Here is a 26,346-nt window from a genome sequence, read left to right on the forward strand (position 1 = left end):
TTGCTGTCGACAGAGCTCTACATCCTACCGATAAAATAAATTACTACTTATAGCATCTTGAAACCCAGGCCTCAATAGGAAGTGGAACTGGAAGACTTGACTTCTGATGGTGGCTTCGGCACGTGACCAGACTCCTGTTATTTTTAGCTGAGCACTTAAGCTCCCTCTGCCTGCAATTATTAAAACATATGTAGTATACCTGTGCAGTGAAAAAAAGTGTTACGTAAACAGGTAAAAATGACAACGTAATGTCTACAATCTTGATTTCTTTCCTAAATGCTACTGATGCACAGCGCTCCCATCTCTCACACACAATTACAAAAACACGTCATCACCTACCACATGTATGTGCTGTATTACACATACACATTCATAGTTGAGCGAGTTAGGCCATTGATGGTTTCGTCGTGTTTCATGAGGGAGCCCTGAGTTGGAAGCTTTGCATAACCAGGTCAGCCTTTCATCCTTCCGAAGCTGACTACTTGAGTACTGTTAAAGTGAGTAACACTAACACTTGGTGTTTACAGCACTGTGAAGGGGCAATATTAAATTAATAATAACTATGAAAAGAAAAGATAACATGTAGCTTATGTATTTATTTTTATGGCCCAATCGGAAGCAGACTGAACTGTTTTATTGCATATTCAAGCAAATTGGCTTAAATTGTCAAAGATGAGAGTCCGATTTTTCCTGCTAGGATTTAAACGTTTGATGCCCAAGTTTCACATTAAGCCTTGCAGCAGGCGCATTCACCTCCTTAGTATTCACACTGGTTCGAGTATTGGTATTGGTTTGTTGCGTGTAGCCCCTATGCACGATTTGAGTGAGTTTTCTGCGTGTTGACAGAAAATGAGAAAGAAGTGACGAAAAAAGGAATGTTTAAAATGTTACCTATTACCGAGTACACCTTACAGTGTCCTAAATAAAAGTGCATGTCTTGTAACATGCAATGTAGAGACAGAAAAATAAATGGTATGTTGTGACCAGTTTTAAAAATGAACCAAGCTTCGAATTGAGAAACACGTTGAATGTAGTGAAAGAACATTCAACAGAGCTCATGAAAAGACAGGGATATAGAGTTATATATTTTTACATGATATTCAACACACTGGCGTGCACTATAAGTTTGTTTTTATGCTCAGTAGAATGTATCATACAGCAGAACATACACTCCACACAATACCACTCAGTACCACATAATTACACACCACGTAATAACACTCTGCTCAATGCAACATAAATACAATCCACATAATACCACTCAATACCACATAATCACACCTTACAATTACACTCTAATCAATGCAGCATAAATACACTCCACCTAATACCACTCAGTGCCACATAATTACACACCACATAATTACACTCTACTCAGTGCAACATAAATACACTCCACCTAATACCACTCAGTACCACATAATTACACTCTATTCAATACAACATAAATACACTCCACACAATAACAATATGCCACATAATTACATGCCATATATTACACTCTACTCAATGCAACATAAATACACTCCGCATAATACCACTCAGTGTGACATAGTTGCACGCCACATAATTACACTCTACTCAATGCAACATAGATACACCCCACATACCACTCAGTACCACATAATTACAAGCCACATAATTACACTCTAATCAATGCAACATAATTACATTCCACATAATACCACTCAGTGCCACATAATTACACGCCACATAATTACACTCTACTCAATGCAACATAAATACGCTCCACATAATACCACTGTGTGCCACATAATTATATGCCAGTTAATTACACTTCACTCAATGCAACATGCACTCCACATAATACCAAACAGTGCTACATAATTACACGCCACATAATTACACTCTACTAAATGCAACATAAATACATTCCACATAATTCCTCTCAGTGCCACATAATTACACGCCACATAATTACACTCTACTCAATGCAACATAAATACACTACACATAATACCACTCAGTGCCACATAATTATATGCTCAAAGAAAAACACAAGGAGACCCTAGAAGTCTGAAGGGACCCAGGGTGGACATATGTTAAGAGCAACAGTGGTCCCATACAGGTTAGATTGGTACAATATCACCATTTTTACAATCAAAAGATGGAATTACGAGTGTATCCAATAGAAAGATAGAAACATTTATTACAATTGAATTAGACGCACAAGGTAATATACGAAAAGAGTGAGTGAGCAGACCGTGACGAGGTAATAGGAAATAAGTCGATTTCCTTACCACAGGCAAGTGACATAAAAAGTGACTTTTCAATTTGTAAAAATGTAAGTAAAAAAGTCACAATCAAATTTACATCGCATACTCAACAGTTAGATACAAATTACAGTATAGAGTTTGAGATGTGTGTCTCTACGACGTTTCGATCCCTATTAAATATCGGGATCTCATCAGGACTAAGTGTTGAAGCGAGTGCCTGGGAGGTTGCTATGAGCAGGGTTCTTGTAGGAACAAGATGGATCCCAATCGAGATGCGACAGTCGGTGGCCTGAAGGGAGTTAGGGTCTCGTGGAGCCTGAGACCACGGTGGGTCAGGAACCACAGTCCGACAAGGATCGTGGAGAGGAGGTCCTGTCCGGGACAGAGGAGTGATTGGTCGATAGGGAAAGTAATTGCGCCTGGGTGATCGGTAGAGATGCGGTAGAGGAGGAGAGTAGTGGCCCCAGTTCCAGGCCACACAATTCAACTCCACACATTTCCAATACACACTACATAATTACACACCAAACAACATATTTCAACTCCACAATCCACAACATATCCTCAATCCACACCATATATTGGCACCACTTGTCACGAAACATCACTCACCACCACCATTTTGCATCAGCGCACCACCTAAACATCACCTAAGCATCACGTCAGTCTGCCCTTGGAATTTGGCATCTGTTGATTCCCCCCTAGTGTCCGTCCGCTGCTCGTGTTCTAATTAAATTACTGTTTTCCAACCTCCACTCCACCGTTATTTATGTCCCACTCCCCCATAACAAAAAAAATTATAACAAACAAGCAAGAAAACAGGCAGGAAGAAGTTGCCAGCAGGGCAAGTACAAAAAAATAGAAGACATTTTTTATGTTAAAATCTTTTTTTAATCAGGTTATTCAGTTGTATATAATGTCATCTTGGTTTGTATAAAGGTAACAAGAATGCTTAACGCTTTTTATTATAACTTTATTATAACTTTTCAACTTGATGCACAGCAGCCACAGTGCTCTACAACATAGCCAAAAGTTCTGGCTAAACACATAACTCCAAATGCGAGATCTATTGGCTATGCCAATGCTTGTTTTTAAAATGGCGCGATACAACAACCAACTTTAATTTTCGACTGGACTGCTCATTAGGATTGCTAGACCGTCAAACATTAAATTTGAGTAACTGTGAGTGTATGCCCGAGATGGAAATCTTAGAATGCCCAAAAATTGCTTTTGGGAGAGGCAGTGTGTTCCATACGCTAGCACCTGGAGCATAAATTCAATTTCACTACACCTTGAAGCGAAAAGTATGTTGGTATCTCTAAGAAACACATGGTTTATTTGAATATAATAAAATTCATTAATGAGACATCAACATTTGGATGGGATTAAAGGTTTGTGAAAAATTCCTCTTATATTTCTATGGAATGAGAGTAGTCTTGTTCTTCAAAAAAGAAGAGCCACAGTAAATTCTAAGAGCTGTCTTTACTCTCCATCTTCTAGCAAAGCGTTACTGGGCCCTATCAGTGAGTTAACCATTCAGGTCATGTCTGGGGTTTACTGTTGTATTTTGAGTTATCGCCTACGCTTTTAGTCTTGTGTTTTTTTGCAATAGAGTTTTAGGTTTGACTTCCACTGTTTCCCTATTCACCTTTTTTGCCTGAACTTGAGAGCGCTGACATCTATAAGGACATCCTGGGTGTTAGGCTGTAGCTGGAATAGAACAGAGATTATTTATTAAACTGACTTCAGCGTCCTCTCATCTTTACGATAAGGATGAGAAAGATTTTTAAATCCTTGTGAAAGGTAACGTGTTCACGAGCAAGCCAGACATAGACGGACAAGGAATTCTATAGTCTGGCAGACAGATAAGAAAAAGAACTGCCACCACCACGGTATAGGTAAATATTAATATCACACGCCAAAGTGAAGCATACTGCAATAAGTGCGAAGGTGTATAATGATTGAATTTCAGTTGAAGATAGTATGGACCAAGACAGTGAAATGTAAGTTGGAAAGTAAAGGTCTTTAAAAGCATTTGACAATAGGAAAGCCAGTGCAAAGAAGACATAACTGGAGTAACACGAGCATGCTATTTTACATGAAAGATATGGGTATGCTAAATTCTTGATAAAGAAAGCCTAAAAATAGAAGGGAAAACCTATATAGAAGGAGTTGCAGTAGTCTAATCAGGAAAGGATGAAAGTGGTGAATCCCTTTAAATTTACCATTGGAACTCAAAACCACGAGGCACACACACAAACCCAACCAAATAAGATGGGAAAGAGAGATCAGGAGGCAACTGTCTCATGCAAACTGCAGGAAGATATATCAAAAAGCATGTCACACATCTCGCCATACGGCCCTCATCGAAACATTCACTAAAGTAGTGACATACTGGTTCCTCACCCCCGAGAGATTACACAGGATCGACCCATCAAAAACAAACAACTGCTGGAGGAGCTGCGGGATGGCGGGCTCTTTGACACACCTGCTGTGGGATTGCCCCCGATTCAAACATATTAGACACAAATAATTGAGGACATCGATCACCCTCTAGACACCCAACTCCTCAGATTTCCCTCCCTAATCCTCCTACTTAACCCCTGAAATCATTGCGAGGGCGCCAAATCCGTTTTAAGCTGGGGGCAGCCAAACAAAACAGTCTCTCACATTGGGGAACAAAACACACACACACACACTTAGGATGGCTACACTACCTCAGAGTCACACTCACCACTATGAACAGTGACTCATCCTATGACAGCCATACATTTCTCTTCTGTCCCAAGACGTTTGGGAACTGACTGACCCTAAAAATCTTTGCATTCTGCGGCTTTTGGAACCTTCTGTTACCGCTGCTCAGGGACAACCCCATGATACCAATTGAATACTGTGTTCAACAGAGTCATGATGCAAATTGAGTGTGTTGGGGGGAGGGTGGTGGGATAGGGTGTTAAATTTGTTTACTCGTTGGCTTAATACATGCAGGACCCCCACCGGGCGGACCAGATGTATATGTTCTATAATGCTTGATATTTTTCCTGCAGGCTGACAAAAAAGATTTTAACCTTAAATGTACCATTAGCTCTTCCACGAGGGCCCTTCCAAATCTTTTTTTTTTCAGCAGCCTTTCATTTAATTGACTTTGGGATGTTCAACATTGCCATCACTTCTAACAGTGCCTCCAGTTCTTCCTGCTAAATTATGTGGTACTTTTGACACTCTATGTGAAACAGTTTCCTTTGGTGGCCAAAGAGAGCATTGCTCATACCACATGTGGTGGAAGCAACTAGGCTCACTGTATGGGCAAACAATCATGGATATTTGACTCATATGTTGTGGTCTGACTGATATTTGTTCTTCCCTCATGGCCTCACATTGCAAGATTATGTAGCGACTTTCTGCAAAGCTTTATGTGCTGCACAGAAAATTACTACACTATGCTAGACTAGGGGTGCACCCAAAGTATGCCTCCGCTCTTACCTGACAGTGACAGATGTCCCCTAAACATGCTAAAGAGACACAGTTAGTTGGTGTTCGCTTATTGGTAGTCAAGGGCACAGACCTTTTCACCTGTTTTCATAAGAGAGATGTGCCTAGGGACCATTTTTCTAAATCTGTGCAGTGTTCCATCACTGGGCTCCTCACTTCCATATGAGCATGTGATGTGCGATAGCATATGCAGACTGCATGAATGGCATACTCTATGAGCACACATTAAGTACAACGTACAATAATGGTTCCCTCTACTGGGTTACAGCCATTTTGACTTCTCGGTCTGTGGAGCAGCCCATAAGGTTGTGCCTCAATGGGTGCTTAAAGATTTTGCCTTTATCTGATCCGCAAACAGTCTTCATGCAGCAAGAGCTCATTCTAAAAACATAAACGCTGTCCTCAATCAGGTTGACAACCTGGACCTAATTGTTTCTAAATCTTCCTAGATATAGCTTGCATCTGCTCAGGATGTTTGCGGTATGTCAATCTCTGTACACATCCCCTTGCAAATGTGTCTCCTCACTCTTCTGTTGAGCCGAGAGTGTCCAGGGAATACAGGATGCTCTATAAGGTATTTGGTCTGTTTCCACTGGAAAAGACATTGCTTTGACAGTTTGGTGCCTGTCCACTCATTTGAGGACCTGTCCAGAAAGATGCGCCCAGAGCTGATTGACTAGATTTATTATTTATAAATGTGGTGCACCTTTTCATTACAGCTGGAATCTAGCAAATTCCACCTTTCACAACTGTGAAAAAATGGCCATCCAAAGTAGGTTCCTTGTATTCATTGTGGTTGGGTTGGTACTGTGCAGCTCAGCCTGAGCTCAAAGAAAGATTTTGAAAAAGACCAGAAAATCCACAGTTGATTTTTCATCCTCAAGTCTGGCACCTCATTTAGTACACTTGAGCCACCCCATTCCTGTACCATTAACTGGAAGAACAGATAACATAACACAAACTTAGTGGTCATAGCTCAGAAGCCGAGAGATAATTTCTCTTGCTGTCAAGCTTACTCTTTTGTCTCTCCTGTCACATGGCTGATTTAGGCCCGGGGAGAAACACTGCCATTTTACACACAAACGTTTCTTAAGTTGCCTGCTTTTCTACATATTGACAAAGATTTGCTTGTATGACTGTGCAGGATATGGTTCTTAGAAACCAGATTTGCTTATGTTTCAACTTCATCTGCACATTATCACAATACCTTGAACATCTAGTACAAGTGATAAAGTTCATTGTGAAAATGTTGTTGTTTGTTGATCGTCCAGTAGGAAACATAGCTATCATAAGAGGATAAACTGAAGTGTCAGCATGGCATCTGTTTATTATACATACATGAGCACTTACGTGTTCAGATCAGAGGAGCACTCTCCTGTCACTGCGAGGTCTCTGCTTGTCAGAATTCCAGCCCAGCTGTTTTCCTCTGCGAGGAGGGATGTCCAACTTGTAACCAAGACCTGCCCCTGATGACACTTATCCACAGGCAATGGGGTGTCACATCATACAGTAGGGGAATCTGGCAGAACACGCACCCTAGGCAACTAGGTTAGGGAGTACATAGTACGAGTACACTATACACAGTACTTATATGCCAGCATGTATACACTGCTTTAGCACAATGGTGGAATTGTTTATCCTTTTCACTGTTCTCGTGAGGCTAATAACTCTTATTTATCCAGTATTGGGGTATCTTTCATAGATTCACATGCCTGAATCATTCCCCGTCGTCGAGATGGGAGTCCCACAGTATAATAATCAAGCAGTATTCAAATAATCCCATAGGCTATAATGGCCCTGAGCCATGCTCTTATAGGCTATCTATGTCCTTTTTAAAAAAAAGGACCAAATGTTGAATGTAGCCAATCAGCTGTTAGCATCCTCTAGAACCTTCCCAGCAGAGGCAGCTTCCCTCAGATTTTCACCATGTGTCGTGTGTCAAAGGAGTCTCCCTGAGTTCTACTCAGTTCTCTAACCTTTCAGGTTTTTTCTTCAAAACTTTCTTCTCATCATGTCTGATAAGAAAGGACTCTTTAAGCCCTGCAAGACCTGTGGCAAGAAAATAGTTCATGTTGATGATCCTACAAGGACTGCATCTACTACCTCCATCCAGCCCATGAGGTAAAACAGTGCAAAATCTGTCGCATTTTCTCTACTAAGACCTTAAGAGACAGAGAGGGGAGGCTGCTTCTGTGGTTGTAGTCCACTAATCACCGCAAGTCATCGGAGGAGGACAGTGATGGTTCACCTAGACCTCATAAAAGAGCAAGGTCTGAGGAGAAAGGCTCTGGGGAGGGCAGGAAACACCTTAAACCCTCTCCAGAAAGCAAGTGCTCAAGAAAGGTGAAACAATCTAAAGTATCCCCTGAGCCTCCGTCTTCTGTTTCCTCTACCCCTTTGAGGAAAGAAAAGAAGCAACACAAAGCCTCTTCATCTGATCCTGGAAAAAGCAGGATTGAAAAATCCCCATCGACGATGACACCGTCAACGACAGTCACTGGGTCATCGACGACAGCAAGTTACACTATTACGTCGTCGGCCCCATCGACATCAAACACGACGACGATCATTGCCATCTTTGGTCCCATACCATCGACGAAGATATCGTCAACGCCGTCATTATCGACGTCTGCCTCATCTTTGCAGTCAGTGAGAATTTCAGTGATGAAGCTGTCGAAGATATCGTCGACGTCCACACCGTCGATGCCACTTCTGTCGCTGACGATGACACCGTCGATGGCAGGTTCGTCGACAACAATATCGACGAGACCATCAACGGCGACACCGTCGATGACGCCACCGTCGGCAACGATACCATTGACGATGATTCCGTCGACGATGATGCCATCGACGACAGGATTTTCAGCGACTGTAACCAGAAGCCCGACGATGCCACCGTCGACGATGATTAGGGTGATGAAGAATTATTTTCATCCTGAAATGTCGGCTTATAGTAAAATCTCTCCTTTACCTCCATCGCACCTTTTGGACCTTCAGGAGTCTCATGAGGATGAAGAGGAAGATGATGGTATGTACAGAGCAGCACACAGTCCTTCGGAGCTGCACGTGAAGTGCCAGGATCTTGACGATGATTACGAGGACCAGCAATACTACCAGCCATATGTGGCACTGCCGCATCATTATCAACACTACGAATACCAAGATCATCACCCCAGAGAGATTGCTCATCTGCCGCCAACCTTAATTCAAGATCTTCAAGCTATGCTAGTAGATTACAAGCAATGCTTGTTTATGACTGTTCAGCAAAGTAGGGTTGACAGTCAACGTCACAAGTCCTCCTTCATTCCCAGTCAAATAGTACCATTCCTGGGAGCCAGATCGGACACAATCCAATGCAAAGCATTCATGTCCGAATTACGTCAAACCCGACTACGTCTTTTGGCTATGGCCATATCAAGAAAAAAGTCTGTTTCAGTAAGGAAATACAAGTCGCTGCTAGGGATGTGCTCTTCAGCGATTGACTTGGTTCCCTTGGCCAGACTCAAAATGAGAACTCCCCAGGAAGAATTACAAAAACAATGGCTTAAAACATTGCGATCTTTTGAAGACATCATTCGAATTACTCCAGCCATGAAGATAGCAATGAAATGGTGGTACCACACCTCAAACCTTTTAAAAGGGTTGACTTTCTTACAAGACATGCCAGATTTCATCCTGACAACGGATGCCTCTATGGGCGGCTGGAGAGGCCATTTGCAAGACCTTCAAATTTAAGTCAAATGGTCCAATTCTCAAAATCAAAGTCATATCAACAGCCTGGAGTTGAAGGCCATATTCCTCTCCTTACAGGCTTTCCTGCCGAGGATAGCAGGCGCCTCCATACTGGGCCGTACAAACAACACGACCAGTGTGTTCTACATAAACAAACAGGGAGGAACAAAATCTCTCACCCTTTCTCTAGAAGCACAGGAGCTGTGGAGCTGGGCAACAGAGCATGAAAGCTCTCTCCAAGCAGAGCATGTTCCAGGTCTACACAACACACTGGCAGATGCTCTTAGCAGAGCTACAGACAATTGCCACGAATGCAAACTCAATCAATTCCATTTGGATGGAGTATTTGCTCTATGGGGGAAACCAGCTCTGGACCTGTTTGCCACGAACATCAACACCAAAGGCCAGTCCTATGCCAGCAGGTACCCTATCCCGGGGTCTCAGGGCAATACCCTTTCAATGCGATGGTCAGGGATATATGCCTACGCTTTTCCTCCCATCCCATTGATTCCCTGAGTACTGACCAAAATGAAGCTGGAAGGATGTCGCCTGATTCTGATCGCACCCAGGTTGCCCAGGCAACATTGCTTTCTGAAACGTCTTCACCTCTCAGAAACGAGACCTATTTGTCTGCAGCTGTTTTCTCCTCTTTTGTCCAGGGACAGCGGTCAAGTGCACCATCTGAATCGGGAGTCTCTAAATTTACACACCTGGCCCCTGAATTCTTAGAGTTTAAAGACATGAGCAGTGTAGAGATATTCACCTCAAAATTTAGAGCGAAAAGCACCAACAAGACGTACAAAGTTAAATGGAATCGATTCTGTGTCTGGTGCCAATGAAATGACCTGATTCCATTTCAGATATCCCCACAACAAATTTTATCATATCTTCTCTCGTTGGCAAAATCAGGTTTAGCCTTCTCTTCGGTTAAGGTTCAGTGGCTTCCATCTCTTGCAATAGAAGAGCTTCCAGTGGCACTTTTCTTTATGCCTCAAGCCTTATCAAACATTTCATGAAGGGGCTGTTCCGTGCTTTCCCTCCAGTGTGAGCACCTCCACCGGAAGGGAACTTAAATGTGGTTCTTGCACAACTCATGAAAAGACCATTTGAACCCATCCATAAAGCTTAATTGAAATACCTCAAATGGAAAGTCGCCCTTCTTCAATACTGGATAACCGTCGTTACAGGCAAGTAACTTATTTTCTTATTTCTGTCTATTAATCGTTGCAGCACATATATTTTGTACAAGAATCACAAGCTTCAATAAATATTGAAACACCTGCTTGTGTACTTCTTGTATATCCCTTTGAGTATGTATGAGTGACAGAGTGAAAGGATTCTACATCTGTTACAACGATTCCTTGGGGAGTCAGTGTTGTCATGTTCTGAGGTTGCACAACCCATTTGTTACATTCCTAGGTTCAGGGGTGCTTATGGTTGCACTGTGAGCTAGCAAGACTATAGGTCAACTTATCCTGAGGAGGTGCATAGAATCAGTCAGGCACCATCCTAGCATTTATGTTGTCCAACAAATGCACAGTTCATACTGAGAAAGTAGAAGCTGAATGACACTACTCATAGTTGTGTAAACCCAATGTGAGAAATTGGGTTTTTGGCTGACTGGGGTATGATCCCCGACCCAGCAACAGCCACAGTCTATTGCAGGGTGAACCACAAAAAGTCACAAAAATAAACTGTACTTAACCCTGGGTAGCTTAGCACAAAAAGCAGGTAGGCTTAACTTTAGAAGCAATGGGTAAAGTATGTATGCAGCCCTCAAATGGTGATAAAAGGAAAACACAACACAAGAAAAATCCTAAACCAATCTAGAAAAATAGAGCAAATAGATTTTTAATAAATTATAATAAATAATCATAAATACATTTAAATACATTATTTGACACCAAAACTACAAAAATCCAATCCATAGAACCAGATTTATTATTTTTTGTTAAAACTAGCACCTCAAAGATTAAAGCGTCAACCGCAGACATTTACCCATGCGAGACCGGGTCGTAGTCGAAAAATATAGCCAACAACAATGGAGCGTGGTTCAGACACAAGAAGTGGATTGGACCCAATCAGTGCTTACCTTTGGACATGGAAGAAACTCTGAGAAATAGTGTCTGAGAAAAGTTCAGTGGGGCAAGGCTGCACGAGGTGTGCGAGGAGGGAGCGTCATCGTTTGATGGCCTTGCGTCAAAGCTGTGGTGAAGATTACTACTTTTGGAGTTAGTTGCCAAAATTGAAGTTGGAAATCTCCAGTTGGACGAAGCACGAGGTCAGATACCCTTTCGGCGAAGGTCCTTTCCAAAGGATTTGCTGCTGAGGAGAAGAATGTAGTGGGAGAAGCTGCAAAGTAAATCTGAACTGTGATACACTTCGTGCAGATAGTCGAGTAGGTTGGTCTCAGTCTCCTCCTGGTTCTCAGAACACTTGAGCCAAAATTTGTCTAAGTTCTTCGTTTTGGCATTTGGCCATCTGGGCACTTTTACCACCACAACCAAGTGTCCAGGAATGGTGGGAGTCCTATTGGGGGCTCACAACTCACTCAGGCAGTTTACAAGTGTGAGGTCAAGCTGGTGGGAGCCTCTTATGCCGCTGTGGCTCTGAACAGGACGCCAGCAAACTAACCCTTGGAGTCACTTCTGGTAGTTGTGGGTGCATGTGAAGAGGCAGGGCTTACCAGAGTGGCTGGCCTCTGAGGGTTCAAGGCAGGCTGCAGGTAGAAAAGCAGTCCTTACAGGTACAGCAGCAGTCTGACAGAGTGCACAGCAGGTCACAGCAACGGGCAGTCCTCTGAGAGTCCTTCTGTAGATCCAGAGGTGAACTGAAGAGTGGGTCTGAAGGTCTCATTTTATACCCTGGTGTCCTTGTTCTGGAAGGAGGGAGAAGCTTCTGGAGAGGTTCTTTGAAGTGTGTGGTTTTCCTGATTCCCCTGGCTTCCAGGTGTCTGTGGTAGGAATGCAGGGTTGTTAGGCCCTTTGTGTGGAGGCAGAGCATAGGCTTTTCAGGTGTAAGTGGGGCTTTGCTCAACTCCGCCCTATATCCTTCCGTCAGGTGGCCCATTCAGGCACATCTAATCCCTCTATTGTGTGACTGCCATTTATGCCCAGTCATGTCACCTAAGACAGGCTGCAGGCACTACTTGCTAAGGACCGGAAATTGCCAACCTTCTAGTGTTAGGGTAAAGATGACCTCAAGGGATTCTTTACAACATTCTTTCCTATGGATCTTTTAATGATCTTTTAATGACATTTGACCCATTTTCCGCTTTAACAACCTGTCAGGAATTGCTCATTGTACTGTCATTGATGTTTTACCTGTCAATTAATTTGTGAAATGGGAAAGGGCATACGTGTGTCATGTTAAAAGATCTATATGAAATAATGTTTATTTCAGTCACTTTTTGCTCTTATGTGACTTTCAATCTGTACCCTTTTTTAGAATATAATCCTTTTTATAAATGTAAATTTGATCAAGTGTACACCCATGTTGAATTGTATATCTTTGTTAAAGTTTGTTCATTTTTGAGTTTTGATTCGCTGGATAATTATCAATTTATTTTGACATTGGTTGTGAAGAAGCCACTATTTAGGGCTCTAGATAATTAATGTGTTGAAATTACAAAAAGCTTAGATCTTGAAAAGAATCCCTTAAGGGCATCTTTACCCCAACTTGGACATTACCCAAGCCTCCAAGGGTCTATTGGGTTGCCCGTTTTGTGTTTGGTATAACTTTTTTAAGTGGCATTTTCAAAATTGTAAATTAGACTTTACCATTAAAGAGGATTTATCATTACAATTTCATAGGTACCAAACATGACATATCTACATCCTCTCAATTAGGAATAACAGCTTATTAAATGTAATAAGGAATCGCCAATGTTATCCTATGGGAGGGGTAGGCATGTGATTTAAGTTGATCTCTGCATTTTTTGGAAACTGCACTTACGCCTTTAGAGGAAAGCTCTCCTCCACACTTGTACCCAGCAACACCTACAACTCATTCATTAATTGATTGTGCTGGCACAGATTCCAGCCCTGCAGATTCCACCACCTGGACAATCAAGAAGCACCCTGTAGTTAATCCATGAAACTGCATCACTCACCTGCTCCTCCTGGCCGCTTGCTGGTGCGAGCCTCTCCCCCAACCTCCTGCCAGGTGAGATTGTCCCAAATTTTGGGGGGTGTTGCAGGTTGTTTCTCCTCTTCTTCTTGAGCTTGGCCATTGGAGTTTAAAAGGAGGGGTATATTGCAGCAGGATTGGTCAGTGGGGCTACTAGGACTTCATACAACCTCCATGCTGTAGTTGGCTCCCTGGGGCCTCTACTATCTCCCTCCATTCAGGGTGTCACAGTTTGTCACCTCTGTTACTCATTGTCCAGCATGGACTCAGTACAGGAACTAGTGCAGTGTTCATGGGTGCTAATGATGAGCCCATTGTGTGCAACCTTGGGAAAGCAATACCATGGGGCTTCAAAAGGACCAAGTATGTGCTCCTCACCAACTGAGGTGGGAAAGGTGGGCACTGTACTGCTATAATTGTAGTCACAGTTATCCTTAGTGACTTGCAGCCAGGGATGCTTCCACTCAGTGAAATCAAGGCATAGCTGCCCATCACTCTGCAAATTACCTGTTGAAGGTGCAACAGGTGTGGTTAGCTAAGCCAGGCTGCTCGGGACATGATGCTTTAGATTGCTTGGTGAATTTATGTCCTGCCTTTGACTCAAAGAGCACTACTAATCCACACAAATACACTTTTTCTAAGATTCTGATACATGTTAACCAACATTTCAGTGAGAAAACATTATCATCATGACCAGTGATCAGCCTAACTGCACAACTCAAACTAAACAAGTATTAGGAGGGTCAGTAGGTATGGCCTTGGCAAGCTGGTGCAATGATTATTTTTTATTCATTTTTATTGCAAGCATGTACAACAAAAAGAAAAAGAAAAGAAGCGAAAAATGTCACCGACCAAGTGTAGCTGCTACTTTCATGCACTAAAATATTAATTTTAAAAAGAAAATCACTGATTGGGTTGGTTTACTATTGATATTTTGTAAATAATAAGCCTTTAGTTATTAATTGTGAAGGTGATAAGAATAAATCATCACTTACAAAGGGTTCGAATCTCAGGCATCTACAATATTACAATGTCACTTAAAGATTTTATAAAACATCTTTTAAAAAAGAGATGATAAATAAATCACCATATAAGTGGCTCCAGGATTTCAGTCAAAATAAATAGCTGAAAGATATAGTAAGTGTATAAAAATTAAAAAGCACACTTTGAACACATTTTGTCACTTAAGGGAAAGGCGATATTTTTTGATGGATGGGAACAACGTGCACAGGCTTTGCGCAGTCAATCAGAGTGAAGGAAGCCAGTGGGAAAAGTGAGCCGACCCATTTCCCCATGCTGTATGCTCTGATTAGCAGAAGCAAATGTGAATGGCAATTGAATAGTCCAATGGATGAAGCCTGCTCACCGAAAGCACCTATATAAGTATATTGTGCAGGGGATCCTCTTTGATGGTAAATTAATTTATCTGAGATGGTGAGAAACAGAGCGAATTATGGGCCAGATGTACGACCCGTTTTTGTATGCGCAAACGGGTTTGAGAACCCGTTTGCGCATGCAAAAACATCATGGGCCATGTACAAAGCCTATTTAGCTAAATACGTTTTGCGACTCGCTATTTGGAAGGGGCGTTGCCTTCCAAATAGCAAGTCTCAAAACCATGTACTAATGTTTTGCAACCGCAATTGCGGTCGCAAAACACTCGCAATTACCACCTACTTCAAATAGGTGGTAATGCATTTGTAAATGTCTGCGAAAATATTTTTTAAGAGCAGGCACCTTAAAAAATTAACCGAAAACGTTTCATTTTTTTCTTTTTTATGTATCCCATTTTCCTTTAAGGAAAACGAGCTGCATTTAAAAAAAATAACTGTTTTCTTTAAAAGCATCCCTTGGAAAAGACCAGGCAAATCAGCGTATGCACTTGGAATATCAACGGTTTAGCTAGTAAAAGCAACGATCCAGAGTTTCTACAATATTTAAACTCATTTGACCTACTATTACTTCAAGAAACTTGGGAGGTAAAGGCATTTGAGCTGCAGGGATTCACATCTTGCTGTATTCCAGCAAACAAAAACTCCACCTTTGGTCGTAGATCAGGGGGACTGATGATTTTTGCCTCAATAGCAACAATAGGCAGGATCACGACAATAGAATCTCAAATAACACCTCCAAGTGTAATACAGGTGGGAAAGATCTCACTCCGGTTAAATAACAAACCTCAAGATGTTATAATAATTAATACTTACATTCACCCCAAGCAGAAACGACAAGCCGCGAACAAACTGATAAAAGCCTTGGGAAAAATAATGAACGATGAAGATTCTGATTTATTCATCTTGGCAGGTGACTTTAACATGTTTCTCATCAGTTCAGATCCAGATGATGATCTTAATCAAGAACTTAATGCTGCATGGGGAGTGCCAAGACAGGGCTCAGCAAAAATTAATAAACTTACAAATTGCTCAAAAAATCTACTTCAGCAATTAGAACACCTCAACTTAAGAGCCTTGAATTGGCGTTACACGGAAGATGACCCACAGATTGCAACCTTTCATTCTGACAAGCAATCCTCCCATCTGGATTACACATTTACATCTTTAAATATGCTTGGCAGGGTAACGTAGTTCAAGATAGGCTCAAACGATCTTAGTGACCACCTGCCCCAAGAAGCCTTAATAAAAGTCAGTTCACTCCTCGAGACTGAGCCATACATAGGCACTGACATCGAAGTGACTTCGAACTTAAGGCGGCTTCGGTGCAACCCCGACAACATCGACTCCATAGCCTTGCAGCAAAAACTCTTTTACTCAAGCAGCAAGCTCCACAACAAAGCTGTCCGAAGTATGGCAAAACTTCATCCTAGATATCAGACTGAAATTGTTAAAAGGACCGCCAAGCAGGATAGGCCAAAGCAAGGGATCACCAACTAAACTACAACTCACTCCAGAAATGAAAACCCAAAAACGGTTAATAAACCGAACACTGAGACAGATGCGAAAAGACCCAACAAACTACGACCTGCAAACAATTCTACGGAAAGCAAAAAAACAACTACAACGGAAGAAATGGGAACAACAGAAACAAAAAAATGACGAGCTATGGGCCAAATTCCTCTACGAATCAAAATAGCAAAATAGCTCGAAATTCTGGCAAATGATCAAAAGAATACAGAACCCATACCACTTAGGCCTAAACTCAAACATAACGGAGGAAGCATGGACTAAACACCTCTTTAAGCATTTTAACACCATAAACGCTGCCAATGAGGACAGCCTTGTAGAGGTGGGGAAAAAGAAGTTCAGCAAAGAAGTTCAGAGGGAAAAAATAGATAAATACTACACAACGGTTAGGACCCAAGAAATTGTTACTAATGGAACCATGCTATCATCTCGAAAAGAGAAATTACGGCCTGACCCAAGTTCTTCTTTCCACACCGACTCCGGGCACCTGTCTATTACACCAGCTGATGTCAAAAGGCAAATAGCAAGGGGCAGACCGACAGGCGCCCCCGGTCCAAATGGCATCCCGCCAATGCTGTATGAATCGGATGCGGAATTTTGGAGCCTAGTACTAATTCCGATATTTAACAACATAAAGAACACCCAAACTCTTCCGGCGTCCTGGCATGGGTCAGTAATCAGCCCAATTTTTAAAATCGGCAACAGGAAACACCCAATAAATTATCGGCTTATTGCCCTTATAGACGTGGAGGCTAAGTACTTTGCAGGAACTATACTGGAGGAGTTAACGATATGGGCATCTGAAAACTCAATAATCCCGATCAATCAAACTGGTTTCTGCAGGGGCCAAGGGACAACAACTAACATCATGGCACTGACCCTGCTGATGGACACAGCGAAAGAGACCAAATCTCCCCTTTTCCTCTCCTTTATTGATTACACTGCTGCATTCGACCATGTGGATCGCAATAAACTCTGGCAGAAACTGGATAACTGGGGAATACCCAAACATCTTTTAGACATGTTGATACTACTCCACTCAAACACCTGGATCAAAGTTAAACTTGGAGCGGGTACGCACCTCTCTAAACCCATACCGACAACAAAAGGATTAAAACAGGGCTGTGTGTTAGCTCCAACCTTATTTAACCTTTTTCTTGCTGACCTACCAGGGGAACTAGATAAAGGCCTCTGTCATGCACCGAAATTAGGGAAAATATTACTGTCCAATTCGCTTTACGCGGACGACCTGGTGCTGATAAGTCGGACACCAATAGCCCTTCAGCACCTCCTAAACGCAGCCTACTCCTTCTCAGAAAGGAATGCCCTGCAAATAAACTTCAACAAATCGAAGGTTATGGCAGTGAACTACAAAAAAAAAAGGAAAATCAACTGGCACGTAAACGGACAAGGGCTGGACTTAGTAACCACCTACAAATACTTGGGAGTAATTTTGGATGTTAAGAACTCGTTCAAGCCTCAAGTAGACTCACTACGAGGAAAGGGAACTGTGACTTACCTGGCAATAAAATCTTTAAAAGCCAAACTTCCCGATCTAACGTTCAACCCTCTTCTTCAGGTTTTGCGTGCAAAATTACAACCGACTCTCTCATATGGGAGTGAATCCCTTCAAGGGAAGGATGCCGCACTACTGGATATAGTAATAGCTAACTCATATTGGGCTATTTTTAACTTGCCAATATACGTCTCGCCTGCACAAATTCGGTTAGAATTTGGCATTCTGAAACAAACACTAGAAAGGCGGTGTGCGTATGTTACCAGCTGGCACAAGATTCGCAGCGCTGAGGCTGGTTCTTTAAATTCCAATGTATGGGAAGAGCTTCTCCGACATCGTAAATCATCAGCCAGAGATTATCTTTTTGACTCACTTGAAGTTCTGGGTCTGATAGATCTCTGGGAGACTCCAACAGATCTCCTGTCCTTCAAAAAAGTTGCAAAAAAATCAGCACGAATTATCTCTTCTATTGAGGACAAGGAGGCATTAACAAAAAGAACGCACGGTTGGATCACGCTTAATGACTACGGAAGAACGCAGCCACAAGCATATCTCAACATTGGAATGAACCAAAAAACGATAGAGAAGTTTTTAAAACTACGCCTAGGCGTAATTCCGGTAACTCCGCATTTACCACCCTGGGTGAGAAAAAACTTCACGCAGCAGTGCCGCCTGTGTAAAGCTGACAAGGAAGATATTGTCCATATCATGTGCATTTGTCCTAAACTAAAGGATTTGAGGTATAACTTATTACGTCCCTCCTTTAAATTACATGGCATCCGGACATGCAGGCAGGCTGTTAAACTGTGTTTTAACCCGGCAAAAACAAAATTAAATTGTCGGGTCGTAAAGTTTTTTGATTTAGTAGAAAAAAAGATACATGAGGTTTTATGACCGTCGAAACATTTTATTGTCAATTACGAATTGATACAAATCAAAATTGTAAAATTGAGGAAATCATGTTTAATGAATTTTTAACACATTTTTAGCTATTTCACCGTTTTGTAAAGATTTTAATTTATCATGTACAAATAAACAATTTACTTACTTACTTACTTTAAAAGCAGTCCCACACATGGTGGAATGCTGAGCCCAGCAGGCCACCATCCCTGGGAGGGCCGTCATTCCCAATGGGCTCTCAAATTGCGAGAGGCTCATTAATATTATTGAGCCTCGCAATTTGCGACCCCATTGGGAATTGCAAACAGTGTTAAACACTTTGTTGTACATTTTATTTTGCACCTCGTAATTTGCAACTCGCAATTAGTCACAAATTGCGAGGCGTGAAATAAAATGGTTGTACATCTGGCCCTATAAGTCTAAAACTATAGCAGCCCTTTGAAAGTTTGCTAAGAACCTAGGTAACAAACTGATTCAACAAATGTTGGAAATTTATTCAGCGAAAACAATATCCATGTCTACTTATGGTGGAGCTATCTGGGGCACAGCACAAGTTGAACCTCTGCAAGTTATAGAAGATAAATCCATTTATAACTGATACCATTAAAATGGCTATCGATATGGAAAAGGAACTCTGCACAATCAAATCAATTTGTGATGAAAGATATGCTAATCCTAACCTGAATAACGTTTTATTGACAAATTCACTCAAGATAGATGGTTAAAAAACCAAACAGAAATTTCAGTGATAAGTTATCAGGCATTGCCCTCTGTGGCTTATGGGCACTCTTCTTATCTTTCGTTCATCTCTAACACCTTGCATCATTTTTTATTGGTAAGAGTTAGACTGAACTTTATTCCGTTAATGATTGCCTATCAGAGAGACAGATGCGACTTCAAAGGTTGGCAAGGACCATTTAAAAAAGAAAGTCAGTTTCTGTACTAACGTTCAAATCGCTCCTAGGGATGTGCCCTTCAGCAATAAATGTAATACCCTTAGCAAGACTGAAGATAAGACCTCTTCAGCAGGAACTACAGAAACAGTGGCAACAAGCTTTGGGATCGTTCGAAGATGTGATTCGAATAACGACAAGGATGGTGGAAACACTTCAATGGTGGTCCCAGACGACAAATCTTGTTCAAGGATTAACCTTTCTACAAAGTACCCCAGATTTCATTCTGACAACAGAAGCCTCCATGGAGGGATGGGAAGATCATCTGCAGGATTTACAAATCCAGGGCAAGTGGTCTTTGATACAGAAAAACAGATTGGAACTCAAAGCCATATTCCTATCTCTTCAGGCTTTCCTGCCAAGAATAGCAGGTTCCTCAGTGTTGGTCCGCACGGACAACACAAGCAGCATGTACTATATAAACAAACAAGGAGGAACAAAATCCATGACGCTATCTCAAGAGGGACAGGATTTATGGGAATGGACGACGCTCCATGTAATCTCATTGGGGCAGAGCATGCCAGGGGTCTACACAATACCCTAGCAGATACACTAAGCAGGTCTCAGTCCAGCTGCCACGAGTGGGAGCTAGAGAAAGTGCAGGTGGACAGGATCTTTCACAGATGGGGGAAACCAGCTCTGGACCTGTTTGCAACGAAGGAGAATGCAAAATACCAGTATTATGCCAACAGGTTCCCACAACAGGGGTCAAGGGGGAAAGCCCTTTTAATGCGATGGTCTGGGATTTATGACTACGCTTTTCCCCCATCCCATTAATCCCAAGGGTACTAATCAAAATGAAGTCGGAAGACTGTTGCCTAATTTTGATTGCACCACATTGGCCCAGGCAGTATTGGTTCCCGGAGCTACTTCTATTGTCACAAGATAGACCCATTCGTCCCATTCGTCTTCATCCGTCACCAACGATGTTATCGAGGAACAAGGGCCAAGTGATTCATCCGGATCCACGTTCTCTGCACTTGCACGCATGGCTCCTGAATTCCTAGAGTTTAAGGATCTCAATATTTCACAGGACTGTAGAGAAATACTTGCTAAATCCCATGCTGAAAGCACTATCAAGACATATCGTCTGAAATGGAAAAGATTCTGTTGCTGGTGCCGAAGGAAGGAACAGAGTTCATCCATTGCAAGCCCCTGATTACCTTACCTACACTCACCAGCTAAATCAGGCCTCACTTTTTCTTCAGTTAAAGTTCACCTGGCTGCAATATCCTGGTACAGGAAATCTCCTCAGATTCCATCTCTCTGTTCATCTCCTCTCATAAAACAATTCATGAGAGGCCTTTTCCACGCTTTTCCTCTGGTGCGCGCACCTCCTACAGAATGAAAGCTCAATGTGATCCTAGCACAATTGATGAGACGACCATTCAAACCAATTTATAAAGCAGAACTTACATTTCTCACATGGAAGGTATCCCTCTTGCTAGCTCTTACTTCTTAAAAAAGAGTGAGTGAAATACATGCTTTTACAATCAAAGAGCCTTTCTTGCACTTTACAGAGAATTACGTAGCTCTTCGGACAAATCCTAAGTTAATTCCGAAAGTACCAACGCAATTTCACCTAAACGAACCGGTAATATTGCAAACTTTCATCCAAACCCATCTAGCCCAGCTGAATGGGCTCTACATACATTGGATGTCAAAAGATGTTTGAAATTTTATCTTCACAAAACAAAGGAAATAAGGAAATCAGATCAACTTCTGGTGGCCTACAGTCAAGGAAAACACGGAACTGCAGTAACGAAAGCCACGATCGCCAGATGGGTCGCATATGTGATACAGTTCTGCCACGAAAAAGCAAATATATCTCTGACAGTGAGGGCTAAAGCAAACTCCACAAGAACTGTTGCTGCATCTACAGCCTTGTTTGCTGGAATAACATTAGACAAAATATGCCGTGCTGCGACATGGAAGAATGTCCGCACGTTTACAAGACACTACTGCCTCTAATCTGCACAAAGGGAGGATGCAGTGGTTGGACAAGCTGTCACGTCATCTTTTTAACTAAGGTCAGATTTTTTAAATTTCATAAAACAAAACTTTCTTGTTGTTTTATTTCTCTAATATTAATTGGATTAAGTGATCAAGTAACTGTCATTGACAATTTGTACCTTAATATGATTTTTTAGGTATATTTGAATGGCTATGTCAACTTTCTCTGTTTTAACATTTCTATAGAGTATAATGCTTGGTGCATGCATTGTGTAAAATATAATGGATAACTATTGGGAGTTTATGAAAGATACCCCAATACTGGATAAGAAAACAAGTTACTTACCTGTAAGTACAGTTATCCAATATTGGTATCTTTCATAGATTCCCATGCAACCCACCCTCTTCCCCGTGGAGTCAGTTCTCATTGATTTTGGGTATACTTACTTCCCACTTGTGCTTGGAAAATCTGAAGAGAACTTGCCTCTGCTGGGACTGTTCTAGAGGGTACTAACAGCTGATTGGCTGGAGCCACCTTTTAGTCCTTTTTTGACTAGGACGTAGATAGGCTACTAATGGATGGCCTTTGGTCCTTTTTAACCTATTTATTATTTATGGCACTGCTTTTATATTTTACCGTGGGACTCCCATCTCGACAACGGGGAATGATTCAGGCATGTGAATCTATGAAAGATACCAATACTGGATAACTGTAGTTACAGGTAAGTAACTAGTTTTCTCATTTACACTGGTGCGCTTTGTCTAATATGCAAGCTACTAGGTTATCATAATATATAATTATTTAATTGGCTGTTTTATCTATTGATTATTGCCTTTTAATAATAATTTTTAACGGTGCTGATAACAGATATTTTTATTACTTAGATATTGTATGTAGATCATTTGGTTGTTATAGATATTTATCAGAAGTATACATTTTATGAACTTTTTATGCATTTTTCTAATGAAAAATAAAGTTGTTTGATGTATATTGTGCGTATAACAGTGTCTCAAAGCCAGACCAAAAAATAGAGAGTCCTCCTCCTTTTGTGGAATAATCCTACAGCAACAATAATGAAATGGCCATTTGCTAGTGTATAGATCAATCTCCATGTATAATAAGTGAACTAATAGTTAATGAATGTGGGTTGACCAAGCCAGCATCTCCCAGCGCCAAGTGCGCTACAAGGAACACAATGATGAGGTCAGTAGGAAGTCCAGCTGCTCCAGGGGAAGCGACAGGGCAGGCGTCACTACACCCGGCAGTGGGGAATCCTCTTTCTAGCTAACAAATAACACATCTATATTATACTTTTGGTAGTGGTTTCCACTTTAGCTCCTCGATGCCAAATGGTTATAGCAATGTGCTTTATCAAATATTTTAATAAAGCGTAACAAACAAATCTCGACATCAGATAACATAATAGTAGGCTCCCACTCTACATCAATATGTGATGGTGCTATTTTTAAACATTTTGGATCACATTAACTCAATAAACTAATATTCACACCAAGCGTATTGTAAATTCAATGCACGAAAAGAAAATAAACAAGTTCATTGTTTGTTCTTGCCCAGGGAAATGGCTTGACTATTTATTTCCTTAACTACCACCAACATACTTTGTATTTTCTTTCATTTAAAATTCTCTGTCATGTCTGGGATTTATTGACTCATCATTTCTTGCCCTTATATTGAAATGTATGTTTATAAAATCAAATATTTTGTGCTTTTTATCCAGTATTTATTTTAATTTCACTCTTTTCTGAACGCAGTCATAATTATGTTCGAGGATCAGTAACACTGTACATCATTAACCTCCACCGATCGAGAAAGAAAATCAAGCTGGCTGGAACCCTGCGGGATAAACTTGTCCATCAGTACCTTCTTCAGCCGTTTGGGATGGAAGGGCTTCAATCAAAGTAAGTGCACCAGTAAGACACTTTAGTTACAGTCAGTATCATCATTATTTCTAATGCAGATAACATTTGTAGACGCTAAATTCGATATATTTTGTATTATATCATATGATATAAAATAAGGTTTTGTTAGGTCTTCTGATTTATCCAAGAGATATTTTACATTGCAAGCCTAATGACACATTATTTTAAAATGACCCCATTTAAAACCAAACTGCTAATTTTTAGTCACAGAAATTGGTATACATTACAATTTAATTAATTTCTCCCATCACATTCCACAACATTTTTTCATAATCTGATTTGTCACAATGTATGCATTCAATGCCTAAGTTGTGTGAGCTCTTATATTGGCCTTTCATAACAATTGGCAACTTTTCAGAAGACAAAAAGTTGTCTTCCGTGAGTTCTCTTTTTTAGGTCTCACATCGAGACCTCATGCTGCATATATGGTGCCCAATGCTAAGAACATCGACATACACTAAAGAAAGTGAGCTTTGGTCAGCCCCATCAGCCATTGGTTATTGGAATTTCTTTAAGCATGGCCATTGGCTGGGTGTGCTACCCTTAAATATACTATCACAAAAATGCACCTGGTCCAATTACTGCAGTGAGCTCTATAATGCTAGGATCATGAGGTTATACAAAGCCTCAGAACCGACATACAAATGAACTTAAAGTCCCTATGGGATACAACTCGACTACCCGCCTCTGTTCCAAATTCAATACCAAACAAAACCAAGGTTGCTGTTAAAGATATCGAGATACCCAGGGACTGCAACATAAAACGCTCGATATCCAGCAAAAGTGGCTGAAGTAAAGGACATGAAAAAAACATGTGTATCGAGTCTGCCGCTTGGAGTCCACATCTTGAGCATTTATCCCCCCTCCCCGCCTTCCATTTTGCGATCTTTGCGGGGGTATAGTACAGGTTAAACATTGCCATATATGATTGGCTTTTAAGGCTACCAGAGAGTAAAATAGAATTAGCAGTTTGCATTACCAATTGTAAATCAATATTAGTTACCAGCAATTTCTCCTCCCATATTGCTTCCTGTCTAGCCATATCATCAGATTGTGTTAACATAAGTTCAATGTATATTTGCCCTATTTTACAGTTCCCTTTCAGTAGATCCAGAATTTGAATCTGGCGAGCCTGACATCTCCCCCCCGTAATCGCACCTTGCAAGAAACTTCTCAACTGTAAATATTTTAAAAAATCAGACTTTCTAACACTGAATCTTTCTTGCAGTACTGAAAAAGAAACCATTTCCCCCTGCTCCAACAGGTCCCCAATTAGTTTAATACCATACTGTGCCCACCTCCGCATAATCGAATCCTGGAATACCGCAGGTAATAGGGCAATCGAATCCAATGGGGTAAACCAAGTAATACTAGGGATATGTAGCTGCTTACGTAACCTCTTCCAAACTAGATATGCTGCCTGTATAATTTTAAATCTAGTTTTTTTGTAATAACTTGGCTCCAATACCTTCAAAAGTAACCCTTGCGCCAGTTTCCCTAGAGACCATTCATATATTGAGGGCGAGAAAGTGGGGTCCAGAAGCGGCTTCTCTCCACAGACCAGGACTCCCATAAATTGAAGTAACGAAGCACAATAGTATAAATAAAAATTTGGGAGTGCCAGGCCTCCACGTTCCCTTGGCAGATAAAGCCATTTAATTGCTCTCCTGGATCGGCGATAGCCCCACAGAAATCTTGAAGACATTCGTTCTATTCTGGTAAAAATAGAATTAGGAAAAACAATTGGGATGGCCCGAAACAGATAGAGGAACTTCGGAAAAATCGTCATCTGCAGTACGTTGCCCCTTCCATATAGAGAGAGATGCAGCCGATTTAATCGCTCCAAAGTCTTATTCGAAGATGCGAGCATCGGTTCTACATTAATCCCTGGAATATTTTGAATTTGGGGTGAGATAATTATACCCAGATACGTTGCCTCTGTAACTACCTCTACCTCCGGAGGTAATCCGATCTCCGTATGCAACACTTGTGTCTTCCCTAAATTTAGTTTGTAGCCACACACTGCTCCGAACTGTCTAGTAATAACCTCGATTCTCTGCAACGCCTTATTCATGTCAGTAGACACAACCGCGAGGTCATCGGCATATGCTAAAACTTTAATCGAATGTGACTGCACGGTTGCCGGTTTAATTTCCATGTCAGTCTCTAATCTAGAAATGAGAGGATCTATAAACACAGCAAAAAGAAGTGGGGAACAGGGGCAGCCCTGCCGGTGCCCCTATTGACCATAAATCTCTGTGATTCCTCTCCCCCCAGCCGTACTGTTGCGCTCCGAGTGATATACATTGACTGTATTGCCCGTATAAAATTATTAGGAAAAGACTTCCACCTCATCACTGCCCATAGAAACTTCCAGGAGACCCTGTCGAATGCCTTTTCGGCATCCAACAGGGCCACCCCTACTGGCACCCCCATCGCCTGAGCCCAATCGACAGAGATAAGTCGTCTAACATGATCCGTAGTCCCCCTCCCAGAGATAAACCCGTGTTGCTGTAGTGAGACTAATGGAGTAATAACTCCCCCTAATCTCTTTGCAAGACATTTCGAGTAAA

General features: G+C 41.4%; 1 protein-coding gene across 2 annotated transcripts in view; it reads left to right on the forward strand.

The window, feature by feature from the left end:
- HPSE2 (heparanase 2 (inactive)) overlaps nt 1–26,346 on the forward strand; it is a 1,995,135-nt gene that overhangs the window by 1,888,433 nt on the left and 80,356 nt on the right. For both annotated transcript variants that reach the window (XM_085615005.1, XM_085615004.1), the window contains one exon: nt 23,606–23,752. In XM_085615005.1, coding sequence (XP_085471131.1) covers nt 23,606–23,752 — 147 coding nt within the window. The remainder of the gene's footprint in view (nt 1–23,605; nt 23,753–26,346) is intronic.

This window comes from Triturus cristatus, chromosome 1_2 (genome assembly GCF_964204655.1).
Source record: "Triturus cristatus chromosome 1_2, aTriCri1.1, whole genome shotgun sequence".
NCBI lineage: Eukaryota > Metazoa > Chordata > Amphibia > Caudata > Salamandridae > Triturus > Triturus cristatus.